The 25,220-nt window shown below is 38.5% G+C and overlaps 1 protein-coding gene across 2 annotated transcripts in view; it reads left to right on the top strand.

Annotated features, from left to right (window-relative positions):
- Positions 1-25,220, top strand: part of CHD7 (chromodomain helicase DNA binding protein 7) — a 135,247-nt gene that overhangs the window by 80,485 nt on the left and 29,542 nt on the right. For both annotated transcript variants that reach the window (XM_082321021.1, XM_082321022.1), the window contains exons 4-13: positions 4,266-4,404; positions 7,757-7,894; positions 8,982-9,047; positions 14,013-14,068; positions 15,520-15,634; positions 17,011-17,094; positions 18,036-18,173; positions 18,270-18,391; positions 18,873-19,116; positions 24,949-25,125. In XM_082321021.1, coding sequence (XP_082177147.1) covers positions 4,266-4,404; positions 7,757-7,894; positions 8,982-9,047; positions 14,013-14,068; positions 15,520-15,634; positions 17,011-17,094; positions 18,036-18,173; positions 18,270-18,391; positions 18,873-19,116; positions 24,949-25,125 — 1,279 coding nt within the window. The remainder of the gene's footprint in view (positions 1-4,265; positions 4,405-7,756; positions 7,895-8,981; positions 9,048-14,012; positions 14,069-15,519; positions 15,635-17,010; positions 17,095-18,035; positions 18,174-18,269; positions 18,392-18,872; positions 19,117-24,948; positions 25,126-25,220) is intronic.

Raw genomic sequence — 25,220 nt, 5'->3', positions numbered from 1 at the left:
CGCGTCCACTGAGGCTGTTCCTGTTCACACCTGTCCTCATCTCCCTTCTGAACCAGCCCAGCTGCCAGATATTTACCTTTGCCTTTGCTGCCGGCAGGCCTGCTGGGCTTTGCTGTTACTGAAGCGTACATTTTAGTAATTTGGCTGAGTTTTCAGGCTGGAAAAAAACTAGTTGTCCTGTTGTTTTTCCTACTTTTGTGACATATAAAAACGGATTTAAAAAAAAAATGTTTTGATTACACTAGGAGCTTCAAAAATAATTGTTTTCCTCAGGCAAGGCAGTACAGAAAAGGCGAGGCAGTACAGAAAGTCTGACAGCTCTAACATTTTGAGAGAGTGGGATTATTTTTTTTTTTTATGGTTTTGATGTGCAGCAGTGGATGTATAACTTTTTTTTTTTTTAAAGCCAGGTTCCAATCATGAATTTGTCATGGGGCAGTGTTCCCAAACGGTAAAATAGGGATCAATAGTCTGTCTGACTTATTTTAAATGTTTAAGTTACAGAAAAAAGCATCATCCAAATCCTGATAGCCGTCATAAATTACAGTAATAAACAGATCTGTCAGTTACCCAGATCAGGTGAAGCAGTTGCACAATGTAAACATACAGGCTAATTACTTCCCCTCTTAATCCCGCGAAGCATGCCATGCTTTTTGGGGTATTTTTGAGTCAGATAGTTTAGCTCTAGTAAGTTCCTGGAGTTTGACCTAGCTCTGTAAGTGGCTGCTTGACAAACTGACACAAAACACTTTGTCAAAGTTTGGATACTTGTTCTCAAATTGTAATTCAAGCTTTCTTTTCAGATATCCTACTTACTCTTTTCCTCTTCAAGCTCTGTTTTCCTTCATGTTGTTCGTTCATCTGACCTTCTGCAAGTTGTCATCTTACTGATCCCCTTTGGTCAGTATGCTGTGCAGTCCTCGGGGATAAGAGGATGAAATCAGAAAAGTGGTATTGGACAGCTAGATTGTAAGACATCTGATCTGAAATGTCTGTGTTCGTATCACTTGAATAGAAGGACTAGTTTTAACTGACGGTTTTAAAATATTTTAGTGTTTTGTGTGTGGCAAATACTACTTCAGTTTCTTCCAGATTTCTAGTTCTTGTTTTGGGACTGGACACTATCTTGTCTCTAGTGGGACTTGGCTAAATTTTGTAGTAAAAAATATAAGTTTTGTGTAAAAATTTACATTTTGCGTAAAAATGAGAGGTAGCTGTCTAAATGTGTATATTACAGTTTGCCTTTCCTTATTGCCAAATTTGGAAAGTACTATCAGATGTGCATCCACAGTTAAGCATTGACATGCAGACCCTAATGGTAATGGCAAAGTGTCTTAAGAACAGGTTTTTACCTGCCTGTACTTACACGTGGAAAGGTAATTCTGGTCCAGGCTAACACCGTTCCTGAACGGCACGAGGATGATCTGCTGGAAAGTGGAAAGGCTGAGTCGAAAGCGGGTGCACTGAACTGTCAGGATCAGATCACGCTGGCTCCGTGGGAGGAGGGAGAGGAGCGGCAGTTGGTGGCAGTTCGAGAAGGCCGATGCTGCCGCTGGCCAGGTGAAGCTCCTGGGCGTGGGATGCCCTGGGAAGCAAAGCCTCGCCTCGCTCGAGGGGATGGGGCTGTTCTTCACCCAACTTCCTTTTCTTGAAACTGTAGCTGTGCGTTTAAAAAGAGCAATTCTTCTGCTGAATTTAGAACTTAAAATTCCCGGTGACACTGCACACGCGGGCTTTGTTCTCCCCCAAGTTGGTGGCTCTTTCACGTGTCTTGTTTTTAACCGGCCTGGCAAGGGGGGAGGTTTGAAACTGCGTCCCCGTTGCTTCGCCTGCGCCTCCCTTCCCGCGAGTGACCCAGGACGCCCAGGCTCGGCCCCGGGGTATATATAGGTCATGAAATACTCTCAGCCCGGAGTCCCTGCCGCTGCGAGGGGGGAAAGGTCTAAGGCAGGCTGGAAAGAAACCTTTGTCGGGGCAGACCTGCCGCCAGCGCTGGAGTGGCTGGCGGGGTCTTTGTCTGGGCCTCGCCGGCAGCGCGGTGGCGGCCGGTCGCCCGGGGCAGGCAGGCCCTCGTTAGCGTTTCCCGGCCTTTCAGCAAATTGATATTTTATCAAACCGGGTCCACGCTATTCTTCCCGACTTTAAGCCTGTTATTCATAGGCGGCGGTGCTCCCGGGGCACGGTAACGACTACTAAACTTAATTGCGCGCCTCGCTCTGATTTACGGGGGTCAGGGGCGAAGAGCGCCAGCCTGTCAGCTCGCTTCACCTGGCGGCCGTCCAGCTCCCCTGACAGGCTTACCTTTGATTTCAACAAATTCGAGAAATATGTAAAGTGGGTTTTGGTTTGGTGGTGGTTTTTTTTTTTTTTTTTTTTTTTTTTGGAAGCGGTTTCGCGGTGATTTGATAAAAGGCGCGGGGGGGGGGGGGGGGGGGGGGGGGCAGAGGACGCGGCCGCGCAGGTGCCGGGAGCGGCCGGGCGCTGATTGAGGGAAGCAGATGGCTGCAGTCGGTGGCCGCCAGCCAGCGGAGCAGGTGCTGGTCACGTGGCCGCGGGTTGCCGGGGCGACGCCAGCGCTCTCGGCGCGCGGATGAAAGGCGAGGGGGCCCCGCTTCAGCTGGGGCTTTGTGCCATTGGTGGCAGCTAGAGCGGAAACAAACGCCGGGAGGGGAGCCGCGGCCCGCGCGCGCCCCGCGCGCCCGGGGGAGGCCGCCGGGCGGGCCGCGCTCTCCCCGTCTCCCCTCCGCCTCCCTCAGGGGCTCGGCTCATGGCCGCGCTCGTCCCGCCGTGCCAACACCCCCCCCCCCCCCCCCTTCTTAAATTCTCACAGTTTGAGGTGTCTTTTTGAGAGGAAAGCCCTGTAATTTCACCATAATACAAATCCGTTTCCAAAACTCCCAGTCTTTTCACTTGCAAATTTTATTTTTAAGTCAACATCAGTTTAAACACAGGCGGCAAAAGAGAACGACGCGACGACCGAGTTTCTCCCGGTCCCGAAGCGACGTCTACCGCGTTGCGAATTTTAAATTACAGCTCCAAAATACACCTTCAGTGGGCCAAGGCGCTGATCGAAATGAACAAGCTTAAAGCTGATGTTTGTTTGAGGAGTTACAAGGCTGGGGATTATGAAGGAAAAACAAACCCCAGGCAGCATCCCGGGTATGAAATTAAAACTTTGAGGGTGCAGAAGCCGTATAAAAGTGCCTGTCACACTGTTTCGCGACCTGTACTCGCCGTTTGGCGGGTGCCAGCGTGTAACTCTGCGCTGCTCTTAAACGTCTTGGTATTATTTCCACAACCAGCCTGTCAAATCAGTATCAGGCCTGCAGGGGCTGACCACAGAGGGGAAAAAAGCCTAGCGAAAACCCACGCGAGGCTCAAAGGCTAAATGTGCTTAAAATTACTAACTTTTACCATCAATGCTTCTTTGTTGCTATTTGAAAATTTCATCCTCACAATGCTGAAGATAATCTTGGTGTGTGATTTGGTGACGACATTATTTAAAGCTGAATTTTGATACGTGCGTCCTCACTCATTTCCAGACCTCTGAGTGCAGTTGGAGAGATGGGGTCCCAGCTCCTCAGGTGGCGAATGTTTTTGTGGGGGAGGAGGGGGAGAAATAATCCCCAAAACCTTTCTCTACCGTCAGAGGATATAGCTTTCCAGTATCATGTAGATGCTGAGATACCAGCTGGATGTTTTTTTCCCCCCGTACACGCTGTGTTTGCATGCATTGAGGCTGTAGGGGTGCCCTCAGAGCTGACACAAAAGCGCCTTTTCTGCTTGGAAATAGCAGGGATGGTAGAAGAAAACGAAGGATTTTCTCATTTGGTCCTTTGTTTTGATCGCGCTTCCTCTGGTTCTGCTCACCTGGTCCGCACAGTTAATATCAAGACAAGTGCACACGTAACCCTGTTTCTCTTCACATGTGTCAGGTTGCCCAAACACCGCCTTCAGAAAGTGCAGGTTTTGAAGAGAGCAGCTCTTCCTTTCCAGTCTCATTTTTAGTTTCTTGTTGAAGACATATTCAGTGTCACTGTCTAAGACCTTGAAGGGAAGAAGCGAGGCGTCCGTTGTTAAGGAATGGGAAATGTATAGTGATGGCCCATGCATCATTGATTTTACAGTTATGTTTAAATACTTAAATAAGGAAGGCAGTTGAAAATAAGTGACTGAAAATAAACATCTCACAGATTAACTATTTTGTTAAGCACTTTTTGCTTACATGTTTGTACAAATACTGATGAAAAATACCTCTGTTTCAGTAACAAGAAACCAGATTCAGAAACTAGTGCTGCAAAGAAAAAGGTTAACAAGGGAAAGGAAGGTTCTGAAAACTCAGATTTGGAAAAAACTCCGCCACCGTCACCTCATCCTGAAGATGAAGATGACCCGGGGGTTCAGGTAATGCTATCTTTCGAGGTCAATGTAGCCGTTGACAATTTAGGTGCATGAACGGTAGTTCTCACAGGCTGACAGAGATACAGGTATTACAGTCTGATAGAGATACAGGTATTTGGGTATTTTCTGTGTTGTTTAGAATGATATACCAAGCAGGTGAGAACTGGAAATCACCATAGTGAATATTTTACTAAAACAAGTATTTCTCATCATAATTTTGCTTTACAGTCTTTTTAGCTGCAGATATGTGTTCGGTGCTGCTGAGTTTTCACGCGTTCTCTTCCATCGCTGTTGCAATTACGGTGCTGAATTTTCTGCTTTGTAGACTTACTGTACCATTATGAGCTCTTGCTTGTAAGCCTCGTGTTTCTTCTTGCATTGGCTTTGCAAACCTTCTGAAATCAAGAATAAGACATGACAAAGCAGGATGTCAGAAATGTGCACGTCAGGGACTTGTAGCTACACTGCTTTCATGGATGAAGGGCCTTTTTGCAGGACTGCCAGTCATCTGCTAACATTGATAATTTCTCTTGACCACTGTGCACCTATCACTTTCTGTCCAAACTTCATTTCATGTAAAGAAAATCTGGAAATAGAAATAGCATATATGACAACTTTTGTGTGCTCTGTCATGAGCCGTGTTAAGAAGTGGTCAGCTCTTGGCTTGCTTCTGCTGGCAGTGGTCAGAGTGGGCATTAAAAATAAGAATTCCCTCATGAAGGGGTAGAGGCATGTTGTGATGGGGAAAGTATGAGACTCCTAAATAGTCATGCTGGTATTACTGAAATCCATTGCATTTGTCCGTTGCGCATCAGGTTGTGGATGTGTTGCTTCTAGTCTCGACATCCCTCGTAACTGATGTTCACTTGACAATGGTCAAAGCAGCCTGGTGAAGAGGCTGGCAAACAGTGGTGTCCTAACACAAACATGGTTTATACTTTCCCCCTTACTGTTTTCCAGAAGAGCATAGAGTATAATGAAATGTGAGCAATCTAGCATATTTACATTAAAAACAAAAGCAGCAACAGAAGAGAGTGTTATTTCTGATTCATGCAAACCATGTATTCTGAATTAGAAAAGTTAAGATACACCATGCAAACATTAAAATGTTTGAAGAGTAAGTTTTCTGTCCTGTGCCACAAATCTCACTCAGCCTGATTAATGGCACTGACAAAAGATGCAGAAGAAGCTTCTGGAGCTGATGGGTTTTTTTGGGTTAACTTGCAGGTAATTATATACTGTCTACAGTTGAATATATATGCATGTTTTGCTTTTTTCAGTTTAGTGGGACAAAACTTTCTCTTTGTGAAACTCATTTAGGTGATAAACTTTACATTTGAAATACTTTTTTCTTTTTGTAAATACAAGTTTTAGGGCATTTGCATCACTTTTTAATTAAAATGTAATAAAGTATTTCAGGTAATTTTTGTTTCTTAATACTTTCTCACACTGTGTGTGTTATACTGCACGCACCCTTCTTTGTGTGAACTTAGGGAAGGGTTACAACCATATACGCTAGGACAGCTAGAATTAATAACCTGTTACGCCTTTCCCAACTGAGATTGATATTATGCGGTTGTCTAAAACACCGTTGCATTCTTAGTGTTAAATACTGAGTGTTCTGTAACGATATTATGTAGTAATGCACAAAGTGATGCATTGTTACCTTTAGAGAGGAAAAATACTTACTTTTGCCTGTTACCGTACAGAGTTTTTAGAATCCATTTTCAAGCGTATTGCTCACCTTTCTATCTGTAGATCGGTTAATGAGTAAAAGATAATCTGATGCAAGTAAATGTATGCACAGTTTCTGACAGCAGTGCATAACAATTGCAAAGCCTCATGTGGATGTTAGAGGAAACAGGAAGCTAACCAAGTCAATGAAAATCAAATAGAAGATTACCATAACGTTTTAGGCATCCTTTCTATTAGGGAAGTGGAAGAAGAGATTTTTGGCACCAAAAATAATGGTAAGACTTACCTATTGAGCCAAAAGAAAATTGATATTTTCCCATCAGTGATTATGGAAATGAGGGTTCAAATTTGCCAAGTGGCATCTATTTTCAAGTATAAAAATATTGTTAAAGTTTTGTGGGAGCCCCCCATAAGTTACTATGTTAAAGGTAGAAGCCACATCACCATTGTTTAAAAGGGTGATGTAAACTTAACCTTTGCTCAAAAATTTCATTTTCCGTTAAAGAAAGAATTTCTAATTGTGTGAAGTGCATCAGATATTTGTGCTTTAAAAAGTATGATTAACTATCTAAAAGTAAATGTTTGAGTTCGTCTACGTACATTGAGAGACCTGGGTGCATAGATCTGTTAAACAAGCTACATAAGTATTTGCATGTACCGGTGAAGATGTGTGTTAAGCTGAGAAAGACATAAAAATAAGTAGTATATCAATTCATAAAGATTTTTTTTTAACAGTTGATATTCAACTTTTTTTTTTTTTTTTTTTTTTTAATATATACATCAGTCCATTGAGATATTTGATGCTCAGTTGACAGTTTCCTTCAACAGCATATGCTCTCAGCTTTTCAAAATATATAACCTGATGCAGACTATCTGGGAATTTGAATTTTACTGTTGCACAAAATGGTGTCTGGCACCGAGTGTCAAGTTGCAAATTCTGTCAAATGCATGCTTGTGTATTTTACGGATTGTTTTCTGCAGTTTCTCTGAATCTTTCTCTCATCCTGGAGATGAGGGTGTGGGGACACAGAAACCATGTCTTCAATTTAGGGTAGTTCAAGTTTTTCATTTTCCTCTCTTAGTTTGGGGTCTTTTCCCATGCTGTGCTGCAGGATGTCTTTCTGAACAGTGCTGGGTCAGTGGAGTGAGGAAATTGTATTTCATTGTATTTCCCCTACAAGATAATCTGGGTACAACTGGGTGGATGGGGAGAGCAAGAAAGTGTGTTGTCACTGCTTAGCAACACAATGGGCCGTGCTGCGGAAAGGTGGTGTTTGGTTCCTGCATTGGCCATCTGTCAAAGTTTCTCGTAGATGTGAATTGAGAGGTGCAACTTCTTGTATTTTAATTGCTTTCTGAGATAACGCTTTTTAATTTTCTAATGTGGTTTTAGTAATGCTAAAAAAAAAAAAAAATCACCACTTCCCAACTCAGAACAAGCATGAAGTGGGTTGGTTGGTTTCAACAGACATTAAAAGCAGCTAACAGGCAGGAACTCAGAATAGTAGTATGTTGATTCCACTGTTTCTGTCAGGGTGCTGTAAAAGTAATAGTGTTTGCTACACAGTAGTATATTTGAAAAATATGAAGAAGTTTCTCAGTTATTCTGCAATCTTACCAGTTTTGTTTCTCATGAAAAATATGAATGCTTTGTATTTAGAAGCGGCGCTCCAGCAGGCAGGTGAAGAGGAAGCGTTATACAGAAGACCTGGAGTTCAAGATTTCAGATGAGGAGGCTGATGATGCTGATGCTGCTGGAAGAGACTCTCCTTCAAATACTTCTCAGTCAGAGCAACAGGTCAGATGCGAACGGGCTGGAAAGATGGCAGTAACTGCAGCATTCAAAGTTCAAATGTGGGCCCTTCTCTGGAATGGTTTTCATCCATGGTTGGCACAGTGTGCCAGAAGGCATTAGCTTTTTACCTTCTTAAAAAATATATTAATTCATGACTTTGTTTACAAGCTAATGATATGCAGTTTGACACAGTTCTTTGAAATTAATGGTCTCTACCTAAAGGAAACCTAAACTGGACTGCTGGGAGTCTTGAATTTACTTCTGTGAATTCAGTGGTCTGGCTTCTGTGACTTTAATAAACCACTCAAGCTTGTCCCCTGCTGCTAGGCACTGTAAGAACCCCTTTATGAAATTACTGCCTTGTAGTACCCAGCAGGGTACACTTTATTCTCTGTGCAATGTAAATGATGGATAAAATAGTTTGAATAAGATGAGGGGTAATAATATAGGAATGACTGTTGTAACAATCTCATTGTTTTGTACTGCTTTTTCTAAGAACTACTTCACTTAACTAACTGATGACCTATTGGAGAATACATACATGTTCTTTGGTATCTCATCTGGCAATTTGTTAAGCCCTGTGAAATACTGTATGTGATCTCCATTGTTAATTGTGTCTTATCAGAAGGAGAATTTGGTAGGTTTGCCTGCAGTTGTAATAGTGAATTAATGTAATAGTGTGATAGAGAATCACAGTCAATTTTGATAGCTATCATGTCGACATTTACATAGCCAGCTAGAGTTTTTGAACATCATCTAATATTTGGGCTGTATAGTGCTGAAAGCATGTGTTATTTTAAGAGAGGTGAACTGTGCATGTGGTTATCTCTCTGTATCTGTGCATGTTAGCCTTAGTGAGAGAGCTGGAGTTGTGTTGGCTCTTAAAAATGGGCTTAAACAAGTATCCTTCAATCCTTTATTATGGTATTAAACCTGTTTGAATCCTCTCAGTTCTCATGCTAGGGGGAGAAAGTCCTCCTGTATATTAAACTCCAATTGCAAAAAAATTATTTCAAGTTTTTCTAATGAAGTAAGTCTTCAAGTAACAAAGATGCACTCCCATAACTCTTGTATGGTATTTATGATGTAGGAATCTGCTGATGCTGAAGGTCCTGTTGTGGAGAAAATCATGAGTAGCCGCTCAGTCAAGAAAAAGGTAAAACCAAACCCCTTCCCCCCATATTTTTAAACAGGCTAAGCATATTTCTGCTGAAACCTCTATTAAGTTCTTAAAATACCTTGGATATTCCAAATTGAAAAACTGTTTTATTGAATAGAGGAGGTTCCCTGAAAGTGTCTTTAGATGATATTTAACATGGTTTTGGATAGACATACACAAAACAGATTACTTGCTTAGTCTTCCGCTCTTTTCTTGCATTTCTTCAGATGAGAATTTTAATTTTAGCAAATAATGTATACCTGGACGAAATCTGTGGTGCTCTTCACTTCAGAGTGATGTTTCATGGGAGTTTGTGGAGTGAGAGAACTCTCCTACATCCTAAGTTTCTGCCTTTTCTAGTAAAGAAAAATCCTTGCCCATAATTTTTGTATCTTTTGATAGTGGTTGTGCTTAGCAGCTAAAACAACTTTATATGCAATCAGGAATGTTACGTATACAGATGGTTAATATCTTCCTTGTTGCTATGCTAAGATGGTGAAAGAAACACTCTCTTCAGTTAAGTGTGGTGCTCTTTTAATTCTGCCCTGGTTGCTAGTTATGTTCTTGCTTTGCTTACAGATTCTTCTGATCTACTTCACAACTTGATTGGCCGTTGCACTTCTAAACTATTACATTCTGAGTGGGAAGTAGAAAAGAACTTGTTCCAAAAAGGGCATTATTATATTTTGTAGACACTCTTGTGTAGCTAATTGTCTGACTTATACTGCAGTTGGGCAGAAAACTGTCTGGTTAATATAGATATGGTACTGATGTTGACCTTAGTTAACCAGAAATATTTTTCCTTAAAGTAGTTGTCTTTATTAATGGATTTTTTTTTTTTAATGTTGTGGTGTTTTGGTTTTGGGGGAGGGGGGATTTTTTGTTTTTTCAATTTTATTACTACTGTCATAACGTCATTAACAGCTTTGTAAACCTGAATTCATGCAATGTCATGACTGGCTGTGATTGAATTTGACCTGTTTCTGCAGCTTTCACAGCATAAAACCTCTAGGGCTTTTTTTGAAGTCCAGAGCTATATTTTGTATTTCAAACCATAGGCTTATTTTTCAGAGGAACTTCATGTAATATAAACTCAGTAATTAGTTGTCCTGATGATCTACTAGGCAGGAGAGGAGAATGTGATCTTTTCATAAATGTCTTTACATTGGAAGCTGTTTTTCACCAATTATTCTTCTCTTCTTCCTCTCCCCTGCAAACAAAGGTGTGATTACTCATGGGGAGTGTGTATTTTGCTGCAGTTTGTGGGAAGTGGTTGGTCTGCTGCCTACATGTCTTTGATTGCAAGCTCTGCTGGAGGCAAGCTCTATTTTGAGCTCTTTCTTTAATGTTTTTTATGGATTGTATTTGCAGGTTTGAGGGGTGTCTCTTCTTTCCCTGCTCTTCTCCCCAACCCTCCTCTCCAAAATTCAAAAAAAATGGATTTCAGGATGTTAATATTTAACATCTGAAGTATCCAACTGTGCTTTTATTAAAGGTCTTTTACACTCTTACTAACGTCATCAAAACCCTGGTTGTTAGATTACTAATCAAAGTAAAATTGCTGCGATCAGGACCAGTGCATAAAATAAACATGAGGAAAGGCTTCACTAGGAAACCTTTCAGTGGATTAGGTTGTAACAAAGATGTTGTGTTCAAATAAAGGACATCTGATAATACACTTTTGGAGCAGTGTTCTTATCATAAAATTATGCTGATTTTCTCAAAAATTGCCTTAGACTGACTTTGGAGTTACCAGATATGATGCAGTACTGTACTTGCAGTCATTTTTGAAATGTACAGGGTAAAATATTAGAAATTACTTTAGTTCATGTTTGAAGTATAAAAGACAGTGTTTTTCCCTGTTCTTAACATGGAATTTTGAATTCTGTTGAATATTCTCCCTTCTTGCAGAAAGTGTTAACTACATGTATCACTCTCTTTCCAAATCATCACAGTCCTGACGTCTTCAGTTTGTATGTGGAAATGTTTCATTTTTTCTAATTATTTTCTTGGCCAGCTTCAGCCCCCTTTGAATTTCTGCTCCTTAACTTTTAAAATGAATGACTAGAACTAAGTGTGCTATTCAGCACAAATAGCACATATTATGCAAAGATGTGGAGTTTGTAGAACATTATACCTACATGTTACGCATCTGAATTTCTCTTTTTGCCTACCAGTACATGGTAAGGATTAGATGTACTTGAACTGTGTACAAATGCCTACATCTCTTCCACAAACTGATTAGTTTACAACCTCTAGTGCTAAGTATCAATTGAGGTGATTGGGTTTTATGTGTTGCTGATGTGTTCTGTCTGCTATTTTTCCAGCAGTTGACATTTGTTTGGGGGTTTTTTTGGTGGTTGTGTTTTTTGTTTGTTTTTGTTTTTGTTTTTTTTAAGCTCGCTCTTGTCTCTACACCCGAGTGGCATGCTCAAATAACTTTTGCGTTAGCAGGTATTACTGTATCACTTCTGTGGCAATGACAGCGCAAGATTGTGTACTCTTTAAGTATTTGCCTGAAGGACAGGATCATTTATTTCCTTAATTATCTGCAGAGACTGTGGATCAGATTGGCAATTACGGTCACACCTGGGCAATGATAATTTGAAGTGTCCTGTGTTGCCTAAGTCTGCCATGCGCTATATTAGGATGTCTGCGTAATCAGTTTTGGGAGAGTTTTGCATGAATGTTCTATCTCACCTTTTTACCTGGTTAATGTAAATGTATGTATCATGGGGGTTGGTCAGTGACGTCAAAGGCATAAGCTTCTGTCTCATATATTCTAAACTGATGTATTGTTAAACCCTACTTGTGCTGGTGATTGTAACTTGATTAGATTTTTTTTCTTTTGGCCATAAGCATGAATGCCAGAGTAAGATTTTAAAAACTTTTTTTTTTTCCCGAAATACTTTTTATTTAGGTGAATCTTTGATGCACATTCATTGAACATGTAATAACGTAGACCAGTTATTACCTATTAGACAATACAAAAGTACGTTTTACTCATGAGAGTTACAGGTTTTATCAAGATTTATATTGTAAATCATTGTTAATAATTCTGCAGTTGACAGAAAATGCACTTGACTGAAATGCTGCTGAGGGGAGTTAAATTGGCTAATATGAAACCTTTATATATATAGGTGTTTAACCATGTTGTCATTGTAAGATGGATGTATCTCAAAGGATTTGATTTAAAACTAATCTAAGAGACTTGGCCATAACACCTTCCAGAAAATAAAAAAAAGTTAACGTCCTAAAATTAGGGACGACTTCTTAAAGACTAATTTTGCCTCAGGGTAGTGAATAGATTCAGATAATGGGATCTCCTTTTTTTAATACTTTTTTTTTTTTTTTTAATACAGTTTTGACCTCTAAATATGAATATCTTCTTGAGAAATAGTCCCTGTCAAATTTTTTGTTTTAAAAAAAAAAATCTTCATGGTCTTCAAATTTCTTCCTTTGACAGTATCTTTGTAAGTGACAGAGAAGCTTCTTCCCTGTGTTTAGGGTTAGGGGATAGTTTATCTTCAGTAGAGGGTTCAAAATGATCAAGAACTAGCTCCAGGAATACCTTATCTTCCATTTTTTCAGAGGGAACTAGGTGGAAGCTGGTGTTGCACTTCTCTCTAGAAAGGAGCACAAGCAGACTGTACTGGAGTGATATAAATGCTAAAATAATAAAATCATTGTGGAATCAGTCTGGAAGAGAAGGAATATGGTGTAAATCAGGGATTAGGGATGCATTAACTTTTTCTTCACTGTGCTAGAATAGAGTTTAATGCAGCTGCTACGGTTGTTCTTTAATTGCACTGCTACGGAAGTAATGTCTAGCCAGCAACTTTTCTTTTGAGAGAGAATTTGGAATATGACAATTCATCCTCTAGCTTCAGAGCATCTCTCTTTTATATATATTTTTTCTCTCTCTTTCTTTCTTTTATATATTTATATATATATATATGAAAAGATGGAGGATGTTGACTTATACAGGGGCCAACAGTTTTGTCTGTTTAGCGCTACATACAATATTTATTACAGATGTTGTTGTCCCTCATGAAGTATGTAAAACAGAAAATCCTCTTCTATTTAAAATTGTTCCAAAGTTCATTAGTAAACACAAACCGTTAATGTTGTGACATAAATGGAATTCTGAACGCGTGCCTGGTGCACTGTCCTTAGTTTGTCCTATGGCTGGGTTCAGGAGTAATTCAACAAAGTATTACGTGCCATATGTTATGCAATACTTTGGCACTAGGGATGAGTTAAGGGTAGTCTCAACCCTTAGCACTGAATGCCCTTGGTTTTGCTGGTTTATATCACAACTTTAACCTTGCTTTAAATGTAGGTTTTGGGTGTTAATTTAATTTGGCTGCTCTGTATGTGAGACATCTTGCCTGAGTGAATTTAATTGCACCATTGAGTAAAACTAAAGCCATGAACACTGATGCACTAAAATGCTAGCCGAGGTATAAGGTTTAGTTTTATATGGCTTCTTGTTTGGAGTTATTAACTATATGGAGGAATAAACCCCCTTTAAAACTCTTTTTTAAAACATTACAAAACCCACAATGTAAAGTTGCCATGAGCCAGCCAAAAATAATACATATGGCATTCAGGAGTGCAGTTGCTAATTGGCTGCTGCCTGAGAAAATGGTACACTTGGCTTCTACTTAACACTGTGGGTTTGGCAGAAAGCCAGATTTGGGGTGAGGTTGTGAATGAAGCTGCATGTGGTTAGGGAGGAGTTCAAATGATTCATCTCTTGGAAGTTGTAGTAAGCAGTGCAGTATGTACTTGGGTAAGCTGCTGGAGGAAACTCTTCACCCATGTCCTCCCCCTACAAACGCTTTCCTGCACCTCCACTTGTCTCTCTGCGTGGGGACCGTATTTTGGTTAGTCTTAATCATTAACTAAATTGGGCTGTTCAGTGGTTTAATTCACATTTCAATATTTCTCTTCTTATAGATGGAGAATGGAGAGGAGGTAGAAATAGAGGAATTCTATGTAAAGTACAAAAACTTGTAAGTAAAGTTATCGGTTTGATTACTATCTTTAAGTTCACATAACTTCCAAATAGTTTTTAAAAACTGGTTTTGTAAATGATATAAGTGCTACTTTCTGACTTTAAACATTTCTAATGTTTAATCCAAAACAGTGGCAAATAAACAGGGAAATACCTTGCATTGGTGGTACTAGGTTTGATAGTGTTGTCTCAATTTGTGTTCTTGCCAAAATGAAATCCATAGGTAAAATTTCTCTGCTATTAAAAACTTCAATCTAAGCCTCATTATGCATGCAGATTCATGGGCACATGCCTATGTAGCTGTGTAGATCTAGCTGCAACTGTAGAGTAACATGCCTGCATTCTACTCAAAAATAACCCTTAATGTTCTTTCAAAACCAAGATTTGTGTGCAACAAAATGTCTACAATGACAAACGAGATGGCTTCCAATATTCCAGCAGATAGCTGCCCCTCCGTAAGAGGGATGTAATAGTGGTGAGAGCAGCATGTTGTTTCACTTCTGGGCTCTGAAACTGCAATGCAATTAGTATTTAAAATAAGATACCTCACAGCAGGATAAGCTCATTTTTTGTTCAGAATAACAGCATATCTTGTTTAATTTTGGCAAATTTTTCATCTGAGAGACGGAAATTTCCTTAAAGCAAGTCTCTTGCAGCTAACTGCAGATAGTTGACTTCACTTTAAGTATGCTGCCATCTTTGTGCCTTTTGCACTATGTTGATTATTGCATGATGCTTAATAGCTTAATTATGCTTTGTTTAGTTTTATTACATTGGCATGTAATTTTTGTATTAACTATTCATGTCTTAGACTTCTTAGCAATATAACTTTTGACAGATTCTAAATTTATAAACTGGGACTAGTCATTTTGGTAGAGATGCTGTTCCTTACTTTGTGTTTTCTTAAAGATTAATTATTACCATGTAACTGCATTTACAAGGGTTTTTCTTTTCTTTTTATCGGTGTTAAAACTTCAATTGATTCATATCCGACTTTTAATTACAATGCTGTTCTCACAAAAAACAGGGTATAGCATGGTAGTATTTAAAATATCTGCACATTTTTATTAACTTCTAAAACCCCTACTCTTTGCTAGAATAGGATGTTAAATAGTGACATTTATGATAAATGTCTTGTATAGTAATTATGTTTTAAGTATGCCCAACAAAAATCATCTTAGCTTTGTGCCAAACACTAAACGAATGGGGTGTGTATTTAAGTTTTGAGTGGGAGTTGTTTTTATTTACCGACAAGTTTCTCCATTAGTAAGTACAATTACTTTCAGTAAGGATGATTTGTTAATAACCTGTCTGATGAAGAAGATAGTGTCCAGTTTCCCAAGCGTGGCACTACAGTGTTCTGGAAAGATGTAGCTATACTAGTGGGATACACAGGAGTATGCAATGGAAGCATAGTTTTGAGTAAGATTTTTCTGTTTCATCTTCTAGTTCTTACCTTCATTGTCAGTGGGCATCTGTGGAAGAGCTGGACAAAGACAAGAGAATTCAGCAGAAGATTAAGCGGTTTAAGGCAAAACAGGGCCAGAACAAATTCCTTTCAGAAGTACGATTTGTTTGTTTGTTTCTTTTAGCTATTTAAGGAATATTCTTATGAATTCTTTTTCTGTATACAAGCAGAAGATTTTGAACAACTGTGTGGTATATCAGTAGCATTTATTCTGGTATAAGGTATAAACATTCTTGATCCAAGTCTTGCAAGTTTATGAAACTCAAGTGATCTGTCCTGACTGTATACTTTTTACTTTTTTTTTTTTTTTTTTTTTTTTTTTTCTTCTTAAAGTGAGTGGTTAGTTGTTTGCATTGTGAGCATGACTCTTACTGAATCAGTACCAGGTCTCTTTTCTCAGGAGCTGATTATGCCAGAAAAATGCATCACATTTTTCTGTGTTATGGACTGCTGCTCACTAGGGATTCTAAGCTTTTTATCATCAATTTAATTTCACTTAGAGCCATAAGCAGTAGTGTGGCAGGGGTCCTGTCAATAAAAGACCAGATCTGCTGATTTGTGTCTCTGAAAGCTTACCTTTTAGTAAAATGCTGTCTTTTGAGAAAAACACAGGTTCACGTGCAACTGTATTTATTTATTTATATCTATTTTTACTATACAGTTTAAGCTGAACAAAACCTATTGCAAATTGAAAACTTCCATCTGTTCTAAGTGAAGATGCCTGGAATTGCTGATTTTTTTTTTTTTTTTTTTAAATGTTTCCAAGTGGGCCACAAGTTATTGTAAATACTTGGAATTTATTCTTGTTTTAGAAAAAGCTATCAAAACGTACACAGTCTCTAGTCCTTTTGCCTACCGTTTCTATTGGAGGGGATTTTAAAAGTATAAAATGAAACACAACGCTTTAGAATGCAAGAGAATCCCACAAGTTGTTGAAGGGATAAGAAAGAAAATAACAAATCGTGATATTTGGCAAAACTGTGTATGCATGCAGTGTCTTCTCTCTGTTTTTGAAATAATAATCTTTGAATCTTGCTTATAAAGCAGTTAGACAATTCCTGTAGTTAAAATAATCCAAAGGCACTTAGTGTACAAGGCTCTAATTTCTTTATTGCAAGCTGTAGTTTTCAAGAATGCTAAATACATTGCATGCCATAAGCCTTTTCGATTGCTCATTAGTGAATTGTAATTTCACACTTCATTTAAAATATTCTTAAACATTCTCTCACAGTAAAAGGTTTCACACAGTAATTAAGAGGCCCAGTTAACAAAGTCTGAGAAGTCTGATTCCCTCACGGGGAATGATCTTGCTGAATTGTAGCATTTCAATTAACATGTTGAAGTTTGCCAAATATAAATTCTGTGTCACCGTGACCCAAAATATTATTGCCTGGTGAAATATATAATAATTTTTCCTCGCAGGAAGGGCTAATAGAGATATCTTTTATATTTTTGCCTCTCTCCTTGAACAGATTGATGATGAGCTTTTTAATCCAGATTATGTGGAAGTTGATCGAATCATGGATTTTTCACGTAGCACAGATGATAATGGAGAGGTAAACAAAACTTCTAGTGCATCTGTAGTCATATAGACATTATGTATAGAATTTATTGTTTAGAAATGTGTATATATTAAACACTTCAGAAGCTACCAGGGTGTATGTGTGTAGAAAATAGGAACGTATTTGAGAAAACATTGGCTAATATAGCAGTTTCCCTAAAATAAAGGGGTTTAAGTGAGAATTCCAAACTTTTTGTAAGTTATTTATATATAAAAAAAATACAAAACAAAAAGAAACCCCAACAATAAAAAAAACCCTCTGATATGTAGATCTAAGGTGGTACTTAATACTGTAGAAATATGATGTCCATGCAGGTAATACAGAATTTAAATGAAAATTGCAAGAATCTTAGCTAAATGTTATAATAGTTTAGACATCGTTTAGACTATCTGTTGCAGAATAGGTCCCGAATTCACTATTTCTTACTTTTTAATGACTTGTTCTGCAGAAGAAGATCACTTTGTCTTCCAGGAGACTCCTTTGTGGTCCTGGGGGAATAGAAAGCTTCACTGACAGTGTCAGTGTTCCCATATTGCTCTATCAGTGAATGGTGGTGGTTGGCTTGCCTACTGGGAAGTTTCTGATGACACTGATACGAAAAAACAGTTGACTGTTTAAATATGTGGTAAAGCATAGAAATTGTAACAGTTGGAAAACGAGTATTGTTTTACTTCTAAGTTTTAGTCTAACCTTAGTGATTTCAAATGTACTGTTGTACTCGTTTTGGTGATAAGCCTGCATTCCCCGCGTTCTAATCTTACTTCGTTAGGTTGTCGAGGTGTCAGACTGCTGTTTGCTTATCCTTTTGGCTGATTCAGACATTCAGGTCTGGTAAAGCTTTTTGAATTGTATGTAGCGTGCAGATCTCCTGTAAAAATGGATACACTTTTATTCTTTCTAAATTGCGATGTAATCTTATTTTTGTCTTAACAAAGCCTGTAATGCATTATCTGGTGAAATGGTGTTCGCTTCCTTATGAAGACAGCACTTGGGAGCTCAAGCAAGACATCGACCAAGCTAAGATCGAAGAATTTGAGAAACTGATGTCTAGGGAGCCAGAAATAGAGCGTGTGGTAAGAATTGGCTCCGTATAGAGGATTTTATTTGAAAATAGTAAAGTAATGTGGTCTTTCAGAAACCACTAATGGGATTTGCTGTATTTGAAACAGGAGCGACCTCCTGCCGATGACTGGAAGAAATCAGAGAGTTCCAGGGAGTATAAAAACAATAACAAACTCAGGGAATACCAGTTGGAGGGAGTAAACTGGCTTCTTTTCAATTGGTACAACACGTACGTAAAATATTGCTTACTGCTGAATCCTGATTTGGAAAAGCTTTTATAGCTTATTTGAAACAATAACCTTTTAAAGTAATCTTCGAAAGCGAGGTCTTAGAATTATTTACATGTCTCATTTTTTGCTGCGGGAGTCATATATAAACTAATTTTGGGTGGATAACATAATGTTACATAAAACATGAATATTTCAGATAGATTCTTGTGGCAAATGTTTTTGCGTGTATATGTGTTCATGCACACCCCTGCTGCCCCTTCCTCCCCCGTGTGAACTTGAGAGGTACATAAAATGGATATATCCATGCTTACTGCATCACAAATCATAACATTTATTTAAAATGCAAAAAGATCATGATGTCTTTCCACTGTAAACTTGCCATTCAAGAGATTTCTGTTTTATTCAGTTTAGCTTCTTACTGATTTTCTATGTTTAAAGTTAGGAATAAATCATTCAGACTGTTTTTATTATTGTTTTCAGACGAAACTGCATTTTAGCAGATGAAATGGGGTTGGGAAAGACTATCCAGTCCATTACGTTTCTCTATGAGATATATTTGAAAGGAATCCATGGTCCTTTCTTGGTTATTGCACCATTGTCCACAATTCCCAACTGGGAAAGGGAGTTCCGCACCTGGACAGAGTTGAATGTGGTTGTGTATCATGGGAGTCAAGCAAGTCGGCGGACCATTCAGTTGTATGAAATGTATTTCAAAGATCCACAGGTAAAAACTCTTCATGATTTTTCTTTTTCTCCTTTTTTTTTTTTTTGTGTATGCTTTACTGTTGTTTATTAATCTAAGCATCGATTAGGTTTTTAGTACTGATATAGTAGGTTTTAGCTAATAATGAAGGTATATGTATTAAGAAAGAGAGTGCTTTTTAACAGTAACCAAGAAAGCAACTGGAAATAGAGGGGGACCAAGAGTTACTGAGATGGTACAAGTCTTGTTCAGGTTTTCATTGTTTTGTGCAAGGTTTTCATTATTTTGCATTCCTGAGGAGAGCTGGCAGAAAAGATTCTTAATGGAGAAACTACTTTAATTGGAACTAAGCTTGAAAATCAATCTTCGCCTACCATTCCAGGAAAAGACCAGCTTGCAGAAATTAAAGTTGTCAATGCTTCTTTATCAAATTTTATAAGTCAGATATATTTTGAATCTGTGTTACTGCGGTCAGGTTGAATAGTTCTTATGAGAGAGGGAAAGCAGGTACAGAACAGAATGGGGGTAGAAACAGAAAATTATTTGGAAAACTGGAGCTATAAAGTGCAACGGATCTCTGCACTTAAATGCATGGCTTTGCCCAGTGTAAGTAAACAGGATTGGGGAAAAATAATGTGCATACATTGAATGTTATTGCAAAACAACATAATCCTCCTCACTTAAGAGAAAAAAAGAGTGGAAGTTCAGCCTGATTTGATATATTGTGGAGTATTATTTCCAGCTGAGCTTAAAAGAAGTGATAGTGGTGAATTCATATATTTAGATTTTCTGTAAAGCATTTGATTTTATGCCACTGGATATTTTGATTAATAAACTAGAATGATATAAAATCAATATGGCACACATTAAGTGGATTTAAAACTGGCTAACTGATATTTCTTGATGTAATTGTAAATGAGAAATGATTTGCATTTCCAGTGTAGTTCTTCAGGGATTGGTTTGTGTCCATGAGCTGTATAACACTTTTATCAATGACCTGAAAGAGAACATAAAATCATTACTGAGGAAGTTTTCAAATGACACAAAGATGGGGAGAGTGGTAAATAATTAAGACAGTTCATGGATACAGAGTAAGCTGTATTACTTAATAAATTGGATCCAAGCTAACAATACTCAGAATAGCTAAATATAGGGCTATCTGTGGACAAGGAATGGAGATGATTCTTACAGTAGGGAGAGCTCGGTTCTGGGAAGGCTGCAAGACAAATGCAGATCCTTTTGTGTCATGACACACGACCAGTTAAACATGAGTTCATACTGTGAGACTGTGGTTAAAAGGGCTAGTGTAGTGCAAGTGTGTAGGAGGAAAGAAATCTTTATTAAAGAGTAGAAAAGTTACAGCATTCTTCTCTTTGTCGGTAACGTGGTGGGTAGTCCAGTTCTGCCTAGTTATCACTTCCTGTCCTCAAAAAGAGTGTTGAAAAACCAGAGTCCTTAGAGTAAAGCTATGAGGGTGGTTGCGGGATAGAAAATATGCTTTTACAGGGAAAGAACTGAGTAAAAGCTGTTTTGAAGGTGATGACTGTGGCACAACTTGACATGCCATTCGGGCAAACAGAAATAGAATCACGTACTTAAATATAATAGAAAAACACATAGTAATTTATAGTAGTTAGAAGTTACATGTTTGGCCTAGAAAATTACCATTTTCTCAGCAATTTATCAAAGAAACTTTCAAATCAAAATCATATACACTGTTGTTAAAGAAGGTTGATTTGAATAACAGTTGCTACACTGAGGTCTAATGGCTTATATTCCTTATGATAATAATCACATTTAGCTTCTTACCTAGATGTATAATACACAAATGAACTGGGATTGATTTGTACCTGGGTTTAAAATTATTTTTTATCAGAGGTAGATATCTATATGAAATTTAAAAATTCGGGTTTATAAAATAGTGTCTCTACTGAAGTGTTTCCTGTGTTAAAAGTCATGTTTGTTTGTTATTTAAGCAGTGCTTGTTCTCAGCATCTTCTTCCCCTTAGTATGCAGTAGTTACATAGCATGAAACCTGAAGGAACGTCATCAGAAAAATCCCACTTACTGTGCAGATTCTTAGTGTTATTTTGGCAGTATCATTTCATTGATCTAAAGGCAACTGAAAGAATCTAAAGCAAGATGCTGCAGAAAGTTTTGTTCCCCCTGTTGCATATTCTTAACTCGCCTCTGCAATGACCATGGCAGTCATTTGACCCCATAGTGAGTAATGACAAAGCACTCATGGCACAGAAAAATGAATCATTTTCTGCTAGCTTTGCTCCCTGAACTGGCTTAAGGGGAGAAAATCAGACAATTGCCATGGTTGGGGATAAAGGAGAAATGGAGTGAACTCGTCCTTTGGTGGCAGCTAGCTTAGATGTGTCATGAAATCACCTTCTGTGTTCCATTCTTTGTAAGACTGTGTCAGCTGTGAAATGCATGGTAGAAACTGAATTACGGGCTAAAAAATCTCTTCATGTTCTGACAAAAAGAATCCCCTTGTAGTGTTCAGTCTGGCATCCTCTAAAGTACCATCAGTGGGTGTACAATGGGGGATGAGAAGGGAGAGAAAGAAGGCAGGCTTTGGCAGTATCATTTGTAGTCCCCTTGCCAAACACATCAACCCAGACATCGGCATCTTTGGCTTTTTAGGTCTTAACATGAAAAGGAGCCTCTCAAGCTGAGCTGTTTCTCAAAAGACAGTTGAACATTGAGAAAGTCTAAGTGGCTTTGAAGGGCAACAATAAGAGACAGCATGCGTAAGAAGCACCTACCCCATCGGCAGTAGCGTGATTTTTCAGAGTCAACACCAGTAACCAGAGTCAAGTTGTGAAAAGCTAGAGAGCAGTCGATAACAAAATGCATTTCTGCAGTGGTGTGACTTCAACACAAAGGACACCATGCTACCAGAGACATTCCCCTAAAATCCCTTTCTGCCTTACTGCTTGTGAGGGTTCCATAGGGAAGCCTGTTCTGGTGTTCTTGAGCAATATAACTGAAAGGTCCTTCTGGAGGCCCTCCCTGGTTGGAATATCAAATAAATAATATCAAATAATAATATCAAATAAACCAGTTGCTTTTCTTTAGTATTCTACCTCTGAGAAAGAGTTCTGTTGTAAGATCAGGAAAACTATATATGCCAAATAAAATTAATGACAGAGCCCTGCAAAAGAGTTGACTTGTTTGTGAGGGAAATTTACTTCGCGGTGTAACGAGGACTAAAAAGGGAAGCCACCTGGCTCACATGTAGACATGGAGTACTTTGTCCTTGGTTGTTGTTAACTCAAAATAATGCTGTTGATGTTCAGGACTCTTTCTGGCTTACCTTTTGGGCTCAGTGGGTGTTGTTCATTCCTTTTGGGCTCAGTGGGTGTTGGCTTAAGAGAGCATTTCCTTGCCTGCATGGTTTTCTTCCTTGCTGAGAAGCTACTGAGCTATGGACATGTCATCAGCATAGGATTACCTCAGATTTCTGCAAAGAATGGTTAGCGTGCAGCAGTTTAATTAAGGCAGTATTTCACCAGTAGGGACTCTGTCTTTCACCGAAGATGACGTCGACTTGCATTTTACAAAGTGGCTGCGTCTTAGTTTTCCAGATGCCTTCCGGCTATAATGGGTTAACATGCACATTTCTTGCATCTGTTCTCTTGTTCCTCAAAGTGGAGTCTGAGGTTGGTGGGAAAAGACCATAGTAATCTTTCACGGTTCCCACTGGTGGAATGTGCATCTTTTTAGAAGTCCACTTCTTATACACATCCAATTGATCTTCTCAGTTTGTATCTGCTAAGAGGTGATACCCCAAAACATAACCCAGCTTTTATATTCATATCTAATTACTTTACCTTGTGGCTACCTCTGTTGCTTGAGTTACTTCCAGAAGAATTTCCCTAACAGAACAGGAAGCTGCTACCTATTAGGAAGATTGATTTCCTCAAAGGGAAGAACTACTCTGAGTAAACGGATATGAAATCCCTGTAGTTCCAACATCAGAGAACTTCATTTGGATGCCACGCTGAAACAGGATAAATTGATTCCTAGTTGCCTAAGGATTCACCTTAACAATGTTATAGGTCACTTTCCTGATAGTTTCTATATTTGAATTTCTCAAATGTGACATTACTAGGATTACTTAGGATTCTTTTCCCATACTTTCCCAAGTGTTGGAGGCCTGAAACTGTTGAAGAACATCATTCACCCTCTAAAGCTCTTGGAGAGCTCTTGGAACTTCCTGCTTGATTTACTCTTGTGTTCTTCAGTACAGCATTTGACTGTCTTTCAAATAATGTGAACTATTGTGGCAAGACCACTATGCATATTTTAATGTGAGATTTAGGCAGCTCTAAATATATTATCAAGGTTCCCTCTTATGATTTTTGCTTCACCTGGGTGTGCTGCTTTATGGAGTGATCATTTTTGAAGAGCACTGATTGCCATACAGTTTTGAGGTTGCTCATGGAAGTGTTTTCCACTACTTGGAAAGAATCTGCTGGTCTGCACTGTCATATTTTCAGTTATATCTGGCTCATGAAAAGGTTACAGCATTTCAATTTGCTGGCTTTCTAAGTTGCCCACTTAGTGTATCTTCATCTGCTGTTCGTTAGGTAATAACTCTTTTTCTTCCTAAAAAGGTAAATGTTTCTGGACTATCTGCACAAGAAAGCACTGTTGAGCAGGTCATTACTTCCTCTGAAATACTTTTCATGTGCATAGGCAGATTTAATGCTGAGTTCAGGATATCAGGTTTCCAATCATTTTATTGAGTCAGTAGCCAGTTGTGATCTCCACGGTTTGGAGAGGATTATACGCAGGTCACTTATAAAAGGATTCAGACTTGCACATGTTTGAAGGAAGAAATGGTCACCTTACGGTAAAATATCTGTTTCTTTTGAAATGTATTCAATGTATGACCCACAACGTAGTCCTGCTTTGAAAACGTAGAATGGCTTTGAACTTCTGTGTGAGACCCATTCTTAGAGAGACAGTGTTTCTCTGCACACCCAGTGACAGTGGAGATAGCAAGTTACATTTTTCTTTGAACAACATTGGGAAAAAATACAGCATAATGTCAGAAAGATGTTCATTTAATGATCTTGAGTAAAGTTTATTCAGAGTTTTTTTTTTTTTAAAACAGAGTCTTAGTATCAGCCCTGAAAACAAGACCCTTAACTAACCAAATAAATAGTGAATATGGCGCTAGACATCAAGTAAATCATCCTGTTGAACTTTCCTTGACACAAATTTACAAAAATACCAAGGAAATGTATGCAGAGATATACATTCTCTATTTAAGAGTTCAGAGATTTGCTTGTTTTCAAAGCTGTTTACTAGAATTGTAGGTGTTTGGGATACCCAGTGTCGACCAGGAAAAAATTACTGTTTCTTGGGAGCAAAATAGTCTAATAGTCACAAAAATGAAGCCTTAATGTACTTCGGTCCTATTTGGATTGTTTGGGAGGACCGTCACATACCTTTGATTTAAAAGAAAAAAGGAAATTCTCTTGACAAAGTCTGAAAGTCTTATTTGAATATTGCAGCAATACATTAATGCTTCAAGGCCTTAGTATAATCCATATGAATTACAACTGAAATACTTGTACAACATCTTTGTAATATGCAGAGATTCTGTGTGCCTTTTCACAGGATTAAAAATATAGCTAACATGAAGCCAGTAGTAAATTTACACATTTGTATTCCCTTATTGAGTCAGCAATAATGACTTCATTTATGTAAAATATCTTATGCGTTATACTGTTCTGTATATTTAAAGAATGAATTTTGAAAATGAAACAAATATACTTCCTTTCTGTGCCAGGGAGTTGAGTTTACTTTAACTTTTGCTGTTCTTTTTAGGGTCGTGTGATAAAGGGGTCCTACAAGTTCCATGCCATTATCACAACATTTGAAATGATCTTGACTGACTGCCCGGAGCTGCGTAACATTCCATGGCGTTGCGTGGTCATTGATGAGGCCCACAGGCTGAAAAACAGGAACTGTAAGCTTTTGGAAGGACTCAAGATGATGGACCTGGTTAGTGTGTACATCTCTTCTACATTTGCATCTTCTGTATTTTTATTAACCCTGATTTATGGTTTCATCAAAAAGTAAAATAAAAGATTTTCTTG

This window comes from Platalea leucorodia (genome assembly GCF_965183815.1).
Source record: "Platalea leucorodia genome assembly, chromosome: 1".
NCBI classification, from domain to species: domain Eukaryota; kingdom Metazoa; phylum Chordata; class Aves; order Pelecaniformes; family Threskiornithidae; genus Platalea; species Platalea leucorodia.
This window is presented reverse-complemented; position numbering and strand designations above follow the sequence as displayed.